Below are 14369 nucleotides of genomic sequence, written 5' to 3'. Positions count from 1 at the left end.
CTACACACAGTAAGGTAGAGTGTCCTTATACTCCATCTACACACATTAATGTACAGTGTCCTTATACTCCATCTACACACAGTAAGGTACAGTGTCCTTATACTTCATCTACACACTTTAAGGTACAGTGTCCTTATACTCCATCTACATAAACAGTAAGGAACAGTGTCCTTATACTCCATCTACATACAGTAAGACACAGTGTCCTCATACTCCATATACACACACACAGTAAGACACAGTGTCCTCATACTCCATCTACACACAGTAAGGGACTGTGTGCTTATACTCCATCTACACACAGTAAGGTACAGTGTCCTTATACTCCATCTACACACACAGTAAGGTACAGTGTACTTATACTCCATCTACACACAGTAAGGTACAGTGTCCTTGTACTCCATCTACACACACAGTAAGGTACAGTGTCCTTATACTTCATCTACACATAGTAAGGTACAGTGTACCTATACTCCATCTACATACACAGTCAGGAACAGTGTCCTTATTATCCATCTACATACACTGTAAGGTACAGTGTCCTTATACTCCACCTACACACAGTAAGGTACAGTGTCCTTATACTCCATCTACACACAGTAAGGTACATTATCATTTTACTTCATCTACACACAGTAAGGTACAGTGTTCTTGTACTCCATCTACACACACAGTAAGGTACAGTGTCCTGATACTCCATCTACACACAGTAAGGTACAGTGTACTTATACTCCATCTACACACAGTAAGGTACAGTGTCATTATACTCCATCTACACACACTGTAAGGTACAGTGTCCTTATACTCCATCTACACACACAGTAAGGTACAGTGTCCTTATACTCCATCTACACACAGTAAGGTACAGTGTCCTTATACTCCATCTACACACATTAATGTACAGTGTCCTTATACTCCATCTACACACAGTAAGGTACAGTGTCCTTATACTTCATCTACACACCGTAAGGTACAGTGTCCTTATACTCCATCTACATAAACAGTAAGGAACAGTGTCCTTATACTCCATCTACATACAGTAAGACACAGTGTCCTCATACTCCATATACACACACAGTAAGACACAGTGTCCTCATACTCCATCTACACACAGTAAGGGACCGTTTGCTTATACTCCATCTACACACAGTAAGGTACAGTGTCCTTATACTCCATCTACACACAGTAAGGTACAGTGTCCTTGTACTCCATCTACACACACATTAAGGCACAGTGTCCTTATACTCCATCTACACACAGTAAGGTACAGTGTCCTTGTACTCCATCTACACACACATTAAGGCACAGTGTCCTTATACTCCATCTACACACAGTAAGGTACAGTGTTCTTGTACTCCATCTACACACACAGTAAGGTACAGTGTACTTATACTCCATCTACACACAGTAAGGAACAGTGTCCTTATACTCCATCTACATACAGTAAGACACAGTGTCCTCACACTCCATATACACACACAGTAAGACACAGTGTCCTCATACTCCATCTACACACAGTAAGGGACCGTGTGCTTATACTCCATCTACACACAGTAAGGTACAGTGTCCTTATACTCCGTCTATATACACTGTAAGGTACATTGTCCTTGTACTCCATCTACACACACAGTTAAGTACAGTGTCCTTATACTCCATCTACATACACAGTAAGGAACAGTGTCCTTATACTCCATCTACATACACAGTAAGGAACAGTGTCCTTATACTCCATCTACATACACTGTAAGGTACAGTGTCCTTATACTCCATCTACACACATGAATGTACAGTGTCCTTATACTCCATCTACACACATGTAAGGTACAGTGTCCTTATACTTCATCTACACACAGTAAGGTACAGTGTCCTTATACTCCATCTACACACAGTAAGGTACAGTGTCATTATACTTCATCTACACACATTAAGGTACAGTGTCCTTATACTCCATCAACATACACAGTAAGGAACAGTGTTCTTATACTCCATCTACATACACTGTAAGGTACAGTGTCCTTATACTACATCTATATTCACAGTAAGGTACAGTGTCCTTATACTCCATCTACATACAGTAAGGTACAGTGACCTTATACTCCATCTACACACAGTAAGGTACAGTGTCCTTATACTCCATCTACACACATGTAAGGTACAGTGTCATTATACTCCATCTACAAACAGTAAGGTACAGTGTCCTCATACTTCATCTACACACAGTAAGGTACAGTGTCCTTATACTACATTTATATTCACAGTAAGGTACAGTGTCCTTATACTCCATCTACATACAGTAAGGTACAGTGTCATTATACTCCATCTACACACAGTAAGGTACAGTGTCATTATACTCCATCTACACACAGTAAGGTACAGTGTCCTTATACTTCATCTACACACAGTAAGGTACAGTGTCCTTATACTCCATCTACATACATATTAAGGAACAGTGTCCTTATACTCCATCTACATACACTGTAAGGTACAGTGTCCTTATACTCCATCTATATTCACAGTAAGGTACAGTGTCCTTATACTCCATCTACATACACAGTAAGGTACAGTGTCCTTATACTCCATCTACATACACAGTAAGGTACAGTGTCCTTATACTCATTCTACATACACAGTAAGGAACAGTGTCCTTATACTCCATCTACATACAGTAAGACACAGTGTCCTCATTCTCCATATACACACACAGTAAGACACAGTGTCCTCATACTCCATCTACACACAGTAAGGGACCGTTTGCTTATACTCCATCTACACACAGTAAGGTACAGTGTCCTTATACTCCATCTACACACAGTAAGGTACAGTGTCCTTGTACTCCATCTACACACACATTAAGGTACAGTGTCCTTATACTCCATCTACACACAGTAAGGTACAGTGTCCTTGTACTCCATCTACACACACAGTAAGGTACAGTGTCCTTATACTTCATCTACACATAGTAAGGTGCAGTGTACCTATACTCCATCTACATACACAGTCAGGAACAGTGTCCTTATTATCCATCTACATACACTGTAAGGTACAGTGTCCTTATACTCCAACTACACACAGTAAGGTACAGTGTCCTTATACTCCATCTACACACAGTAAGGTACATTATCCTTTTACTTCATCTACATACAGTAAGGTACAGTGTTCTTGTACTCCATCTACACACACAGTAAGGTACAGTGTACTTATACTCCATCTACACACAGTAAGGAACAGTGTCCTTATACTCCATCTACATACAGTAAGACACAGTGTCATCACACTCCATATACACACACAGTAAGACACAGTGTCCTCATACTCCATCTACACACAGTAAGGGACCGTGTGCTTATACTCCATCTACACACAGTAAGGTACAGTGTCCTTATACTCCGTCTATATACACTGTAAGGTACATTGTCCTTGTACTCCATCTACACACACAGTAAAGTACAGTGTCCTTATACTCCATCTACATACACAGTAAGGAACAGTGTCCTTATACTCCATCTACATACACAGTAAGGAACAGTGTCCTTATACTCCATCTACATACACTGTAAGGTACAGTGTCCTTATACTCCATCTACACACATGAATGTACAGTGTCCTTATACTCCATCTACACACATGTAAGGTACAGTGTCCTTATACTTCATCTACACACAGTAAGGTACAGTGTCCTTATACTCCATCTACACACAGTAAGGTACAGTGTCATTATACTCCATCTACACACATTAAGGTACAGTGTCCTTATACTCCATCTACATACACAGTAAGGAACAGTGTTCTTATACTCCATCTACATACACTGTAAGGTACAGTGTCCTTATACTACATCTATATTCACAGTAAGGTACAGTGTCCTTATACTCCATCTACATACAGTAAGGTACAGTGTCCTTATACTCCATCTACACACAGTAAGGTACAGTGTCCTTATACTCCATCTACACACATGTAAGGTACAGTGTCATTATACTCCATCTACAAACAGTAAGGTACAGTGTCCTCATACTTCATCTACACACAGTAAGGTACAGTGTCCTTATACTACATCTATATTCACAGTAAGGTACAGTGTCCTTATACTCCATCTACATACAGTAAGGTACAGTGTCATTATACTCCATCTACACACAGTAAGGTACAGTGTCCTTATACTTCATCTACACACAGTAAGGTACAGTGTCCTTATACTCCATCTACATACATATTAAGGAACAGTGTCCTTATACTCCATCTACATACACTGTAAGGTACAGTGTCCTTATACTCCATCTATATTCACAGTAAGGTACAGTGTCCTTATACTCCATCTACATACACAGTAAGGTACAGTGTCCTTATACTCCATCTACACACAGTAAGGTACCGTGTCCTTATACTCCATCTACACACAGTAAGGTAGAGTGTCCTTATACTCCATCTACACACATGAATGTACAGTGTCCTTATACTCCATCTACACACATGAATGTACAGTGTCCTTATACTCCATCTACACACATGTAAGGTACAGTGTACCTATACTCCATCTACATACACAGTCAGGAACAGTGTCCTTATTATCCATCTACATACACTGTAAGGTACAGTGTCCTTATACTCCACCTACACACAGTAAGGTACAGTGTCCTTATACTCCATCTACACACAGTAAGGTACATTAGCCTTTTACTTCATCTACACACAGTAAGGTACAGTGTTCTTGTACTCCATCTACACACACAGTAAGGTACAGTGTACTTATACTCCATCTACACACAGTAAGGAACAGTGTCCTTATACTCCATCTACATACAGTAAGACACAGTGTCATCACATTCCATATACACACACAGTAAGACACATTGTCCTCATACTCCATCTACACACAGTAAGGGACCGTGTGCTTATACTCCATCTACACACAGTAAGGTACAGTGTCCTTATACTCCGTCTATATACACTGTAAGGTACATTGTCCTTGTACTCCATCTACACACACAGTAAAGAACAGTGTCCTTATACTCCATCTACATACACAGTAAGGATCAGTGTCCTTATACTCCATCTACATACACAGTAAGGAACAGTGTCCTTATACTCCATCTACATACACTGTAAGGTACAGTGTCCTTATACTCCATCTACACACATGAATGTACAGTGTCCTTATACTCCATCTACACACATGTAAGGTACAGTGTACTTATACTTCATCTACACACAGTAAGGTACAGTGTCCTTATACTCCATCTACACACAGTAAGGTACAGTGTCATTATACTCCATCTACACACATTAAGGTACAGTGTCCTTATACTCCATCTACATACACAGTAAGGAACAGTGTTCTTATACTCCATCTACATACACTGTAAGGTACAGTGTCCTTATACTACATCTATATTCACAGTAAGGTACAGTGTCCTTATACTCCATCTACATACAGTAAGGTACAGTGTCCTTATACTCCATCTACACACAGTAAGGTACAGTGTCCTTATACTCCATCTACACACATGTAAGGTACAGTGTCATTATACTCCATCTACAAACAGTAAGGTACAGTGTCCTCATACTTCATCTACACACAGTAAGGTACAGTGTCCTTATACTACATCTATATTCACAGTAAGGTACAGTGTCCTTATACTCCATCTACATACAGTAAGGTACAGTGTCATTATACTCCATCTACACACAGTAAGGTACAGTGTCCTTATACTTCATCTACACACAGTAAGGTACAGTGTCCTTATACTCCATCTACATACATATTAAGGAACAGTGTCCTTATACTCCATCTACATACACTGTAAGGTACAGTGTCCTTATACTCCATCTATATTCACAGTAAGGTACAGTGTCCTTATACTCCATCTACATACACAGTAAGGTACAGTGTCCTTATACTCCATCTACATACACAGTAAGGTACAGTGTCCTTATACTCCATCTACACACAGTAAGGTACCGTGTCCTTATACTCCATCTACACACAGTAAGGTACAGTGTCCTTATACTCCATATACACACACACAGTAAGGTACAGTGTCCTTATACTCCATGGACACACACAGTAAGGTACAGTGTCCTTATACTCCATCGACACATACAGTAAGGCACAGTGTCCTCATATACTCTTACTCCAGCTACTGAGGTATAGAGTCTACACCTGGGTTCAAATACTGTTTGAAATCTTTCAAATACTTTATTGAGTGTTGGCCCTAGCCTGCCTTAACTGCCAGATGGGCGGGGTTTCCACTGTTGTGACTTTTTTATTGGTTCCATTGCAACAAGCAAGCTCAATGAAGTGCAGATTAAGTATTTTTAATAATTTAAAATAGTATTTGAATTCAGGTCTGATGGAGTTCTCATTACTTAAAAGCACAGAGAAGCTGAACAAAAGCTGAACCCAGTAGCTCTCCAGTACCGGAGTTGAAGATGTAATGTATAGTGTCCTCATTTAACTCCATCTATGTAAGTCATGGAGTCCTCATAATTCCATCAGACAAAGTGCCCTGATCCAACTCCATCTATGTGTGTGCTGTGTCATGTTCATTAGGGCAGGGAGTGGAAAACAATTTCCAACGGAAAACAGAAATGATAACTTATTTTGGGTGCCTAATAAACACACCCAGGCACCTGCTCAGGAGGGTGAAGCGTTCAGATGGAAATGAATTGTGTAGAACATAAATTGTTTGTCAGATAGAATAGGGAATCTTGTCGACTCTATTCATTGTACGTATTTCAATCTGCAAAGTTCCGAGCGCTTCACGTCCCTAAATACACATCAGAACTCTTACTGTATGTTTCTGTGTGACTGGCTTTTAGGAGCTGATCACTGCTTGGTACATTGGCTTCCTGTCCCTCATTCTGGCCTCCTTCCTGGTGTACCTGGTGGAGAAGGATGATGTCACCATGGAGGTGTCGGACGCTGATAGCCCCACCATTAAGCCCGAACCCCAGGACTTTGACACATATGCTGACGCTCTGTGGTGGGGCCTGGTATGTATTTGTAGAAAGACCCATAGTTGGTACCATCCCAGGTCTTTGTTTAAAAGAGAATCTCAGCCAACTGACCTGGTATATTCCCAGCTAGCACAAAAAGTCCTAAGAACCATATGTTTCCTAGAGAGCGTGGTTGCCCTATGGTTTAGTGATGCGTGGGTTGACTCATAACCCACAGTCCCTGCGGTTATATCCGCGGGACGGGCGGGTTTAGGATCATTAAATATCGTGTGGATGAAGGACGGGTGGGTTGAAAAAAGAGAAAACAATACCTTAAAAAATCCATAAATATATAATTATTGTGCAATTTATATCTATAGGCTATATTAAGGTTTTTCTTTCATTATTTTAGACTACCTGGCATTAGTGCATAAGCCTAAACTTCAGGGCCTAACTGTACGCACGCCAAATAGGCCTACACGCCAATCGCCAAATGCTTTTGGGAATGGCAGAAAAAGTAAACGTTATTCATGGCGGCAAAATGGACAATGTCGGAGTTTCATTCAATTAGAAAGAAGCTGCGAAATGGAGAGTTGAAAATAAAGAAAAGAGATGGTCAGAAAAGTCATGTTTGAGAAAGATTTGGTGAAGTGGTAAAAGAGGATGATAGCAGTGCCGGCTATGTTATGTGTGATGATTGTGAGGCGCTATACAAATTTGACAGTCACAAAACGGGGACTTCAAATAGGCCTATGGCATGTCAAGGGAACTGTAGCCTACTGTTCAGATGGGTTAAATAGAAACTGAAATCTGGACACTGACTGAAGGTCTATAACCTCTCACATAGCCTTAATATTAACTCCTGCATAATAAAGCATTTCTTACGAGGCAAGTAACACTGAAACATGCATGAGAGCATCAGTTGTTCCGGACGACTGTGTGATCACGCTCTCCGTAGCCGATGTGAGTAAGACCTTTAAACAGGTCAACATTCACAAGGCCGCAGGGCCAGACGGATTACTAGGATGTGTACTCCGAGCATGCGCTGACCAACTGGCAAGTGTCTTCACTGACATCTTCAACCTCTCCCTGTCTGAGTCTGTAATACCAACATGTTTCAAGCAGACCACCATAGTCCCTGTGCCCAAGAACAACACTAAGGTAACCTGCCTCCATACCGTTGCAGTTCTTAACACACTCAAACTGGTGCGCCTGGCACCTACTACCATACCTTGTTCAAAGGCACTTAAATATTTTGTCTTGCCCATTCACTCTCTGAATGGCACACATACTCAATCCATGTCTCAGTTGTCTCAAGGCTTTAAAATCCTTTGATTAACCTGTTTCCTCCCCTTCATCTACACTGATTGAAGTGAATTTGCCAGGTGACATCAATAAGGGATCATAGATTTCACCTGGTCAGTCTATGTCATGGAAAGAGCAGGTGTTCCTAATGTTTTGTACACTCAGTGTATAATGACAGAATATAAGCTGCATGTATTTAATTGTAGAGAAGTTGACTAACAAATAGCTGACCAAAATGTCGGAAATTATAAGCAGAAACATATACAAATCAGGCAAAAAAAAAATCCTGCACTTCTGTCAAAAAATAGTTCCGCTGTCTCTGACTGTAGCCTACAGTGCATTTTCCATGTTAGCGAGTTAGGGTCTGGTGCAGGCCTCAGATTTTCACTTTATCACATACATATAGTTGGGCGGTTGCGGATGGGATATTAGCAATTGCGGGCGGGTGCGGGTGAACAAACAGCTGACCCACGCACCACTACTATGGTTATTTTACATACTATGGTTATTTTTGCATACAATGTTGCAGGATAGTTGTTTGGCTTTGGAACATTCTCAGCACGTTTAAGGAACTTGAAAAAAAACATGATTTTCTTGTTACATTTCATTACTTTAACTGAATGTTTCCTATAAGTTCCCACATTGTTACATTTAATTTAATTGTAGGTAATATTCTAAGAGCAATCTCAAAATGGTGTGACATTGGGAATGTTCGCAAATAGTTCAGAGAACTATAAGAAACAACATCCATTTTGGGAGAATTTCATTACTTCAACATAACGTTTCCTACAGGTTCTATTTAATGTCATTTTTGGATGTTCTCAAAAATGATGCGATGTAAGGAATGTTCTCAAATAGTTCAGAAAACTTTAGGAAACAACATTCTTTTGGGAGAATGTCAGTACTTCAACATAACGTTTCCTGGAGGTTCCCACAAGGTTCTATTTAAAAACATTTTTGACTATATTCTGGGAATGTTCAAAACAATTGTGTGATATTGGGAATGATCTCTGAACTATTTGAGAACATTCCCAATGCCACACCATTTTGAGGAAATGTTCTGTTAAAGTACATTTTGTGAAGTTCACTAAAGGTGCTGAGAATGTTCCAAAGCCAAGCAACTATCCCTCAACATTCCCATAAAGTTGTGGGACGGTTGTATGCAAAATAACCATAGAACAACCACGCTCTCACAAGCTCTTAGAAGGTTTTGTGCAAGGTGGGATATATAGACATACTGTAGAACTAAACTCAATCTATCATGCCTTAGCAATGTTTATGTAATATTTTTGTACACGTTTATGTACACTTTTGCCCATGTATCTTTAATGTCTGAGAGCTGGAAGCATCTGCAGTACTTGTGGATATCTATAATACCAGCTGGCCATGTCAAACTAGTCAACTTTTAACTTTGAAATCAAGATCCTACCTGTATCTCTGCAAATAAAGCAACATTCACATCACATTACCAACCATTTTGTATATTTCTTCAATATCCATGGATATCACGTCTCTCTCCCTTGTACGTAGATCACATTGACCACCATTGGTTATGGGGACAAAACCCCAAAGACGTGGGCTGGGAGACTGTTAGCTGGCACTTTTGCTCTCATTGGAGTGTCCTTCTTCGCTTTGCCTGCAGTAAGTAAAAACTCTTTGGATAGGGTTGAGTCCATGATTATATAAAATCTAAGTGAGAATAAATTCCACATATATTATTTTGAAATGTATGAATTATCACATACCTTACACATGCATTTGTTTTGCAATTGTACATCAAGATGCAAATTCTATACTACGTCAGTGTCAATTTGCTCGAATGTTAAAATAAATATTAATGATGTACTGTATAGTAAGATGACTTATTTACACACTTGTCATTCTCCAAGAATTAGGTGAATGAATCATCAAAATGAAGAAGTAATATTTTATTGCTGAATAAGGTCTGTTTCCTTAATGGATACATACAGTATTTGATATAAAGTGTAAGTTCCTTAAGTTATGTGTAAACTTGCTAAACTCAGTGGCTTCTCAAAGGCGATCAGTAGTTGATTAAAAGCCCAGTGCAGTCAAAAATGTGATTTTCCTGTGTATTATATATATTTCCATACTGAGGTTGGAATAATACTGTGAAATTGTTAAAATGAAGATAATACCTTTTTGTGTGAGCTGTTTGAAAATACCACATTAAATCTTTGCCTGTTTTGGTGGAATGGAGTTTTGGCCTGCCTGGTGACATCACCAGGCGGCTAATTAGTTAATAGACCAATAAGTAAATGAGTTCTAAACCTCTCTGCCAATAACAGCTAGTTTTCAGTTTTCCCCTCCCCACTCAGACCACTCCCAGACAGTCCTAGTAACATTCTTGCTTGAGAAATTGCTCTTTGCTAAGAAGCTATTTTTGTTGGAGACATTCACAGTAAGGTACTTAATTGTTACCCAGAAATGATATGATATTGAGATAAAAACGGTTGCATTGGACCTTTAATGCAGGCTTTTCCGCAATGGGAACGATAGTTAATGAATGCTGCCTTTCTCTCCCCCCCCTAGGGCATCTTGGGCTCAGGCTTGGCTTTGAAGGTCCAGGAGCAGCACAGACAGAAGCACTTTGAGAAGCGAAGGCATCCAGCCGCTGGACTCATTCAGGTGAGACTACAGTAACAGTAAAGGTGCAATGCCTCTTTCACATACAAAAAGCCCTTAATGGTTATGGCATACAGTATCTGAATGAAACTCAATGAGAGAAAAGGGACATGTTTTATTATATACTGTAGAAATCAAGGGGTATATGTTACTGACACAACCTAAATCCCGAATCCTGGCACCTATCGGCCCTACTCTGTACAATTATCAAAAATAAGCCAGCAGTGTTATTCGAAATATTAATTAAACATTCAGTGAAAGTTAAAACATATTGTTATTCAAAAACCTCCAAATAACCTTTAAATCCTGTTCTCGGAGTGCTAAGAAAACGTTTACTAATAACAATAATAAAACTTCCACAACGTTTAAAGAATGTTCTCAGAATGTTATTTAATCACCTATAATTTCCGTTCTTAGACCTATACATTCGTTAATGAAATGCTCACAGAATCCCCCTTCAACCTAAAAACAAACGTTCACAGAACAGTCTGGAATGTTAGCTTTTGTTCTCAGAATGTTTAAAAAACGTTCAGTTTTACCGGTCAGGAAACTTGAGGGTTTTGTTCCCAGAACCAATCTGAAACCAAAAACACATGTTTTCATAACTTCTAAGAAACCAAATGTGCTAGCTGGGAAGACTTGAGAAAACAGGATAGATCTGGTATATCTCATTAATGGAAAAATGACAGCGGGTCAAGGACTGAACCCTGTGGGGCCTCTGACATTAATTCCCACTGCATAGGCATAGTGGTGGAATTATGTAGACAGAAGAGCTGACTAGTGATTTCCTTAAAGGTGCAGTCAAAAACATGATTTTCCAGTTGTTTTTAATGATATTTCCACACTACGAGGTCATAATAACACTCTGAAATTGTGAAAATGAAAATGCCCTTTTTGTGTAAGAGCTGTTTGTAAAAAAAAAAATGCTTGGAATTTCAGCCTGTTCAAGTGGAATGGGTTTTTTGGCCCAGATCATGACATCACAATCTGATCTGATTATTCTGACCAATGGCCAGTCATCTTTTATTTGCATATGCATCCTCCTTTTTTAAGGGGTGAAGGTGTCCGCATGCTTCCCATCTGAAACAGTTCGGAACAGTTTGTGCATATACAGTGGGGGAAAAAAGTATTTAGTCAGCCACCAATTGTGCAAGTTCTCCCACTTAAAAAGATGAGAGAGGCCTGTAATTTTCATCATAGGTACACGTCAACTATGACAGACAAATTGAGAAAAACAAATCCAGAAAATCACATTGTAGGATTTTTAATGAATTTATTTGCAAATTATGGTGGAAAATAAGTATTTGGTCACCTACAAACAAGCAAGATTTCTGGCTCTCATAGACCTGTAACTTCTTCTTTAAGAGGCTCCTCTGTCCTCCACTCGTTACCTGTATTAATGGCACCTGTTTAAAATTGTTATCAGTATAAAAGACACCTGTCCACAACCTCAAACAGTCACACTCCAAACTCCACTATGGCCAAGACCAAAGAGCTGTCATAGGACACCAGAAACAAAATTGTAGACCTGCACCAGGCTGGGAAGACTGAATCTGCAATAGGTAAGCAGCTTGGTTTGAAGAAATCAATTGTGGGAGCAATTATTAGGAAATGAAAGACATACAAGACCACTGATAATCTCCCTCGATCTGGGGCTCCACGCAAGATCTCACCCCGTGGGGTCAAAATGATCACAAGAACGGTGAGCAAAAATCCCAGAACCACACGGGGGGACCTAGTGAATGACCTGCAGAGAGCTGGGACCAAAGTAACAAAGCCTACCATCAGTAACACACTACGCCACCAGGGACTCAAATCCTGTAGTGCCATACGTGTCCCCCTGCTTAAGCCAGTACATGTCCAGGCCAGTCTGAAGTTGGCTAGGGTGCATTTGGATGATCCAGAAGAGAATTGGGAGAATGTCATATGGTCAGATGAAACTTAAATATAACTTTTTGGTAAAAACTCAACTCGTCGTGTTTGGAGGACAAAGAATGCTGAGTTGCATCCAAAGAACACCATACCTACTGTGAAGCATGGGGGTGGAAACATCATGCTTTGGGGCAGTTTTTCTGCAAAGGGACCAGGACGACTGATCCGTGTAAAGGAAAGAATGAATGGGGCCATGTATCGTGAGATTTTGAGTGAAAACCTCCTTCCATCAGCAAGGGCATTGAAGATGAAACGTGGCTGGGTCTTTCAGCATGACAGCTACAGCTCAGCTGGTAGAGCACGGCGCTTGTAACGCTAAGGTAGTGGGTTCGATCCCCGGGACCACCCATACACAAAAAAAAAAAGATGTATGCACGCATGACTGTAAGTCGCTTTGGATAAAAGCGTCTGCTAAATGGCATATTAAATATTAAATTAAATTATAAAATTAAAATTATTAAATTAAATGAAAATCCCAAACACACCGCCCGGGCAACGAAGGAGTGGCTTCGTAAGAAGCATTTCAAGGTCCTGGAGTGGCCTAGCCAGTCTCCAGATCTCAACCCCATAGAAAATATTTGGAGGGAGTTGAAAGTCTGTGTTGCCCAGCGACAGCCCCAAAACATCACTGCTCTAGAGGAGATCTGCATGGAGGAATGGGCCAAAATACCAGCAACAGTGTGTGAAAACCTTGTGAAGACTTACAGAAAAGGTTTGACCTGTGTCATTGCCAACAAAGGGTATACAACAAAGTATTGAGAAACTTTTGTTATTGACCAAATACTTATTTTCCACCATAATCTGCAAATAAATTCATTAAAAATCCTACAATGTGATATTCTGGATTTTTTTTCCTCATTTTGTCTGTCATAGTTGACGTGTACCTATGATGAAAATTACAGGCCTCTCTCATCTTTTTAAGTGGGAGAACTTGCACAATTGGTGGCTGACTAAATACTTTTTTCCCCCACTGTATTATGACAACATTTTGTGACGTTTTTGTTTGTTTTGGTCTTCGGCAAGGTTTTTTCGGCTGTTCATGCAAACCCAAAAAATTGAGGCAAGCCGAAGTTCGGAGCCAAAGTCTACACCTCTTTGTCAGTCATTGGTCAACAGTAGGGATTCTTCAATAAAATGTTTGTTGTCGTTCAACTATAGATGACTGGTTTTCATGCAAAAACAATTACTTGAGAAACACTGCACCACACATCTTAGTTAGATGTAAAAATGCGCGGCTAAGATCTCCTTGGCAAAAATGACAAAATGAATGACAGATTTCTTGAGTTATCTTAGATTAATTCGGACTACTTTGAAGTAGTGTATACTGGCTACGGCGTCTCAAGATGGACAAACACTACTATTGCTGCTTTTTCTCATTTTTCAAGCGAAGGTCTTTTAAGGGCGTATGCGAGCACACTCGTTCGGTTGACCAGCCGAACCAAAGCATGCTGAAGCCTTAAGCAGGGTAGGTTCGAGAGTCTAGACCAGTGGTCACCAACTGGTCAATCTCCAAGGCATTCCTAGTCGATCACCAAACATTTCTGTAAAAAACC

The 14369-nt window shown here is 40.0% G+C and overlaps 1 protein-coding gene across 1 annotated transcript in view; it reads left to right on the top strand.

Moving 5' to 3' along the window:
* Positions 1-14369, top strand: part of kcnq3 (potassium voltage-gated channel, KQT-like subfamily, member 3) — a gene marked incomplete at its 5' end in the record, with an annotated part of 182856 nt that overhangs the window by 131486 nt on the left and 37001 nt on the right. The window contains 3 exons of the mRNA XM_084139317.1: positions 6820-6993; positions 9772-9882; positions 10792-10887. Coding sequence (XP_083995443.1) covers positions 6820-6993; positions 9772-9882; positions 10792-10887 — 381 coding nt within the window. The remainder of the gene's footprint in view (positions 1-6819; positions 6994-9771; positions 9883-10791; positions 10888-14369) is intronic.

Source organism: Coregonus lavaretus (assembly GCF_964263955.1).
Source record: "Coregonus lavaretus genome assembly, chromosome: 23".
Lineage (NCBI taxonomy): Eukaryota > Metazoa > Chordata > Actinopteri > Salmoniformes > Salmonidae > Coregonus > Coregonus lavaretus.
This window is presented reverse-complemented; position numbering and strand designations above follow the sequence as displayed.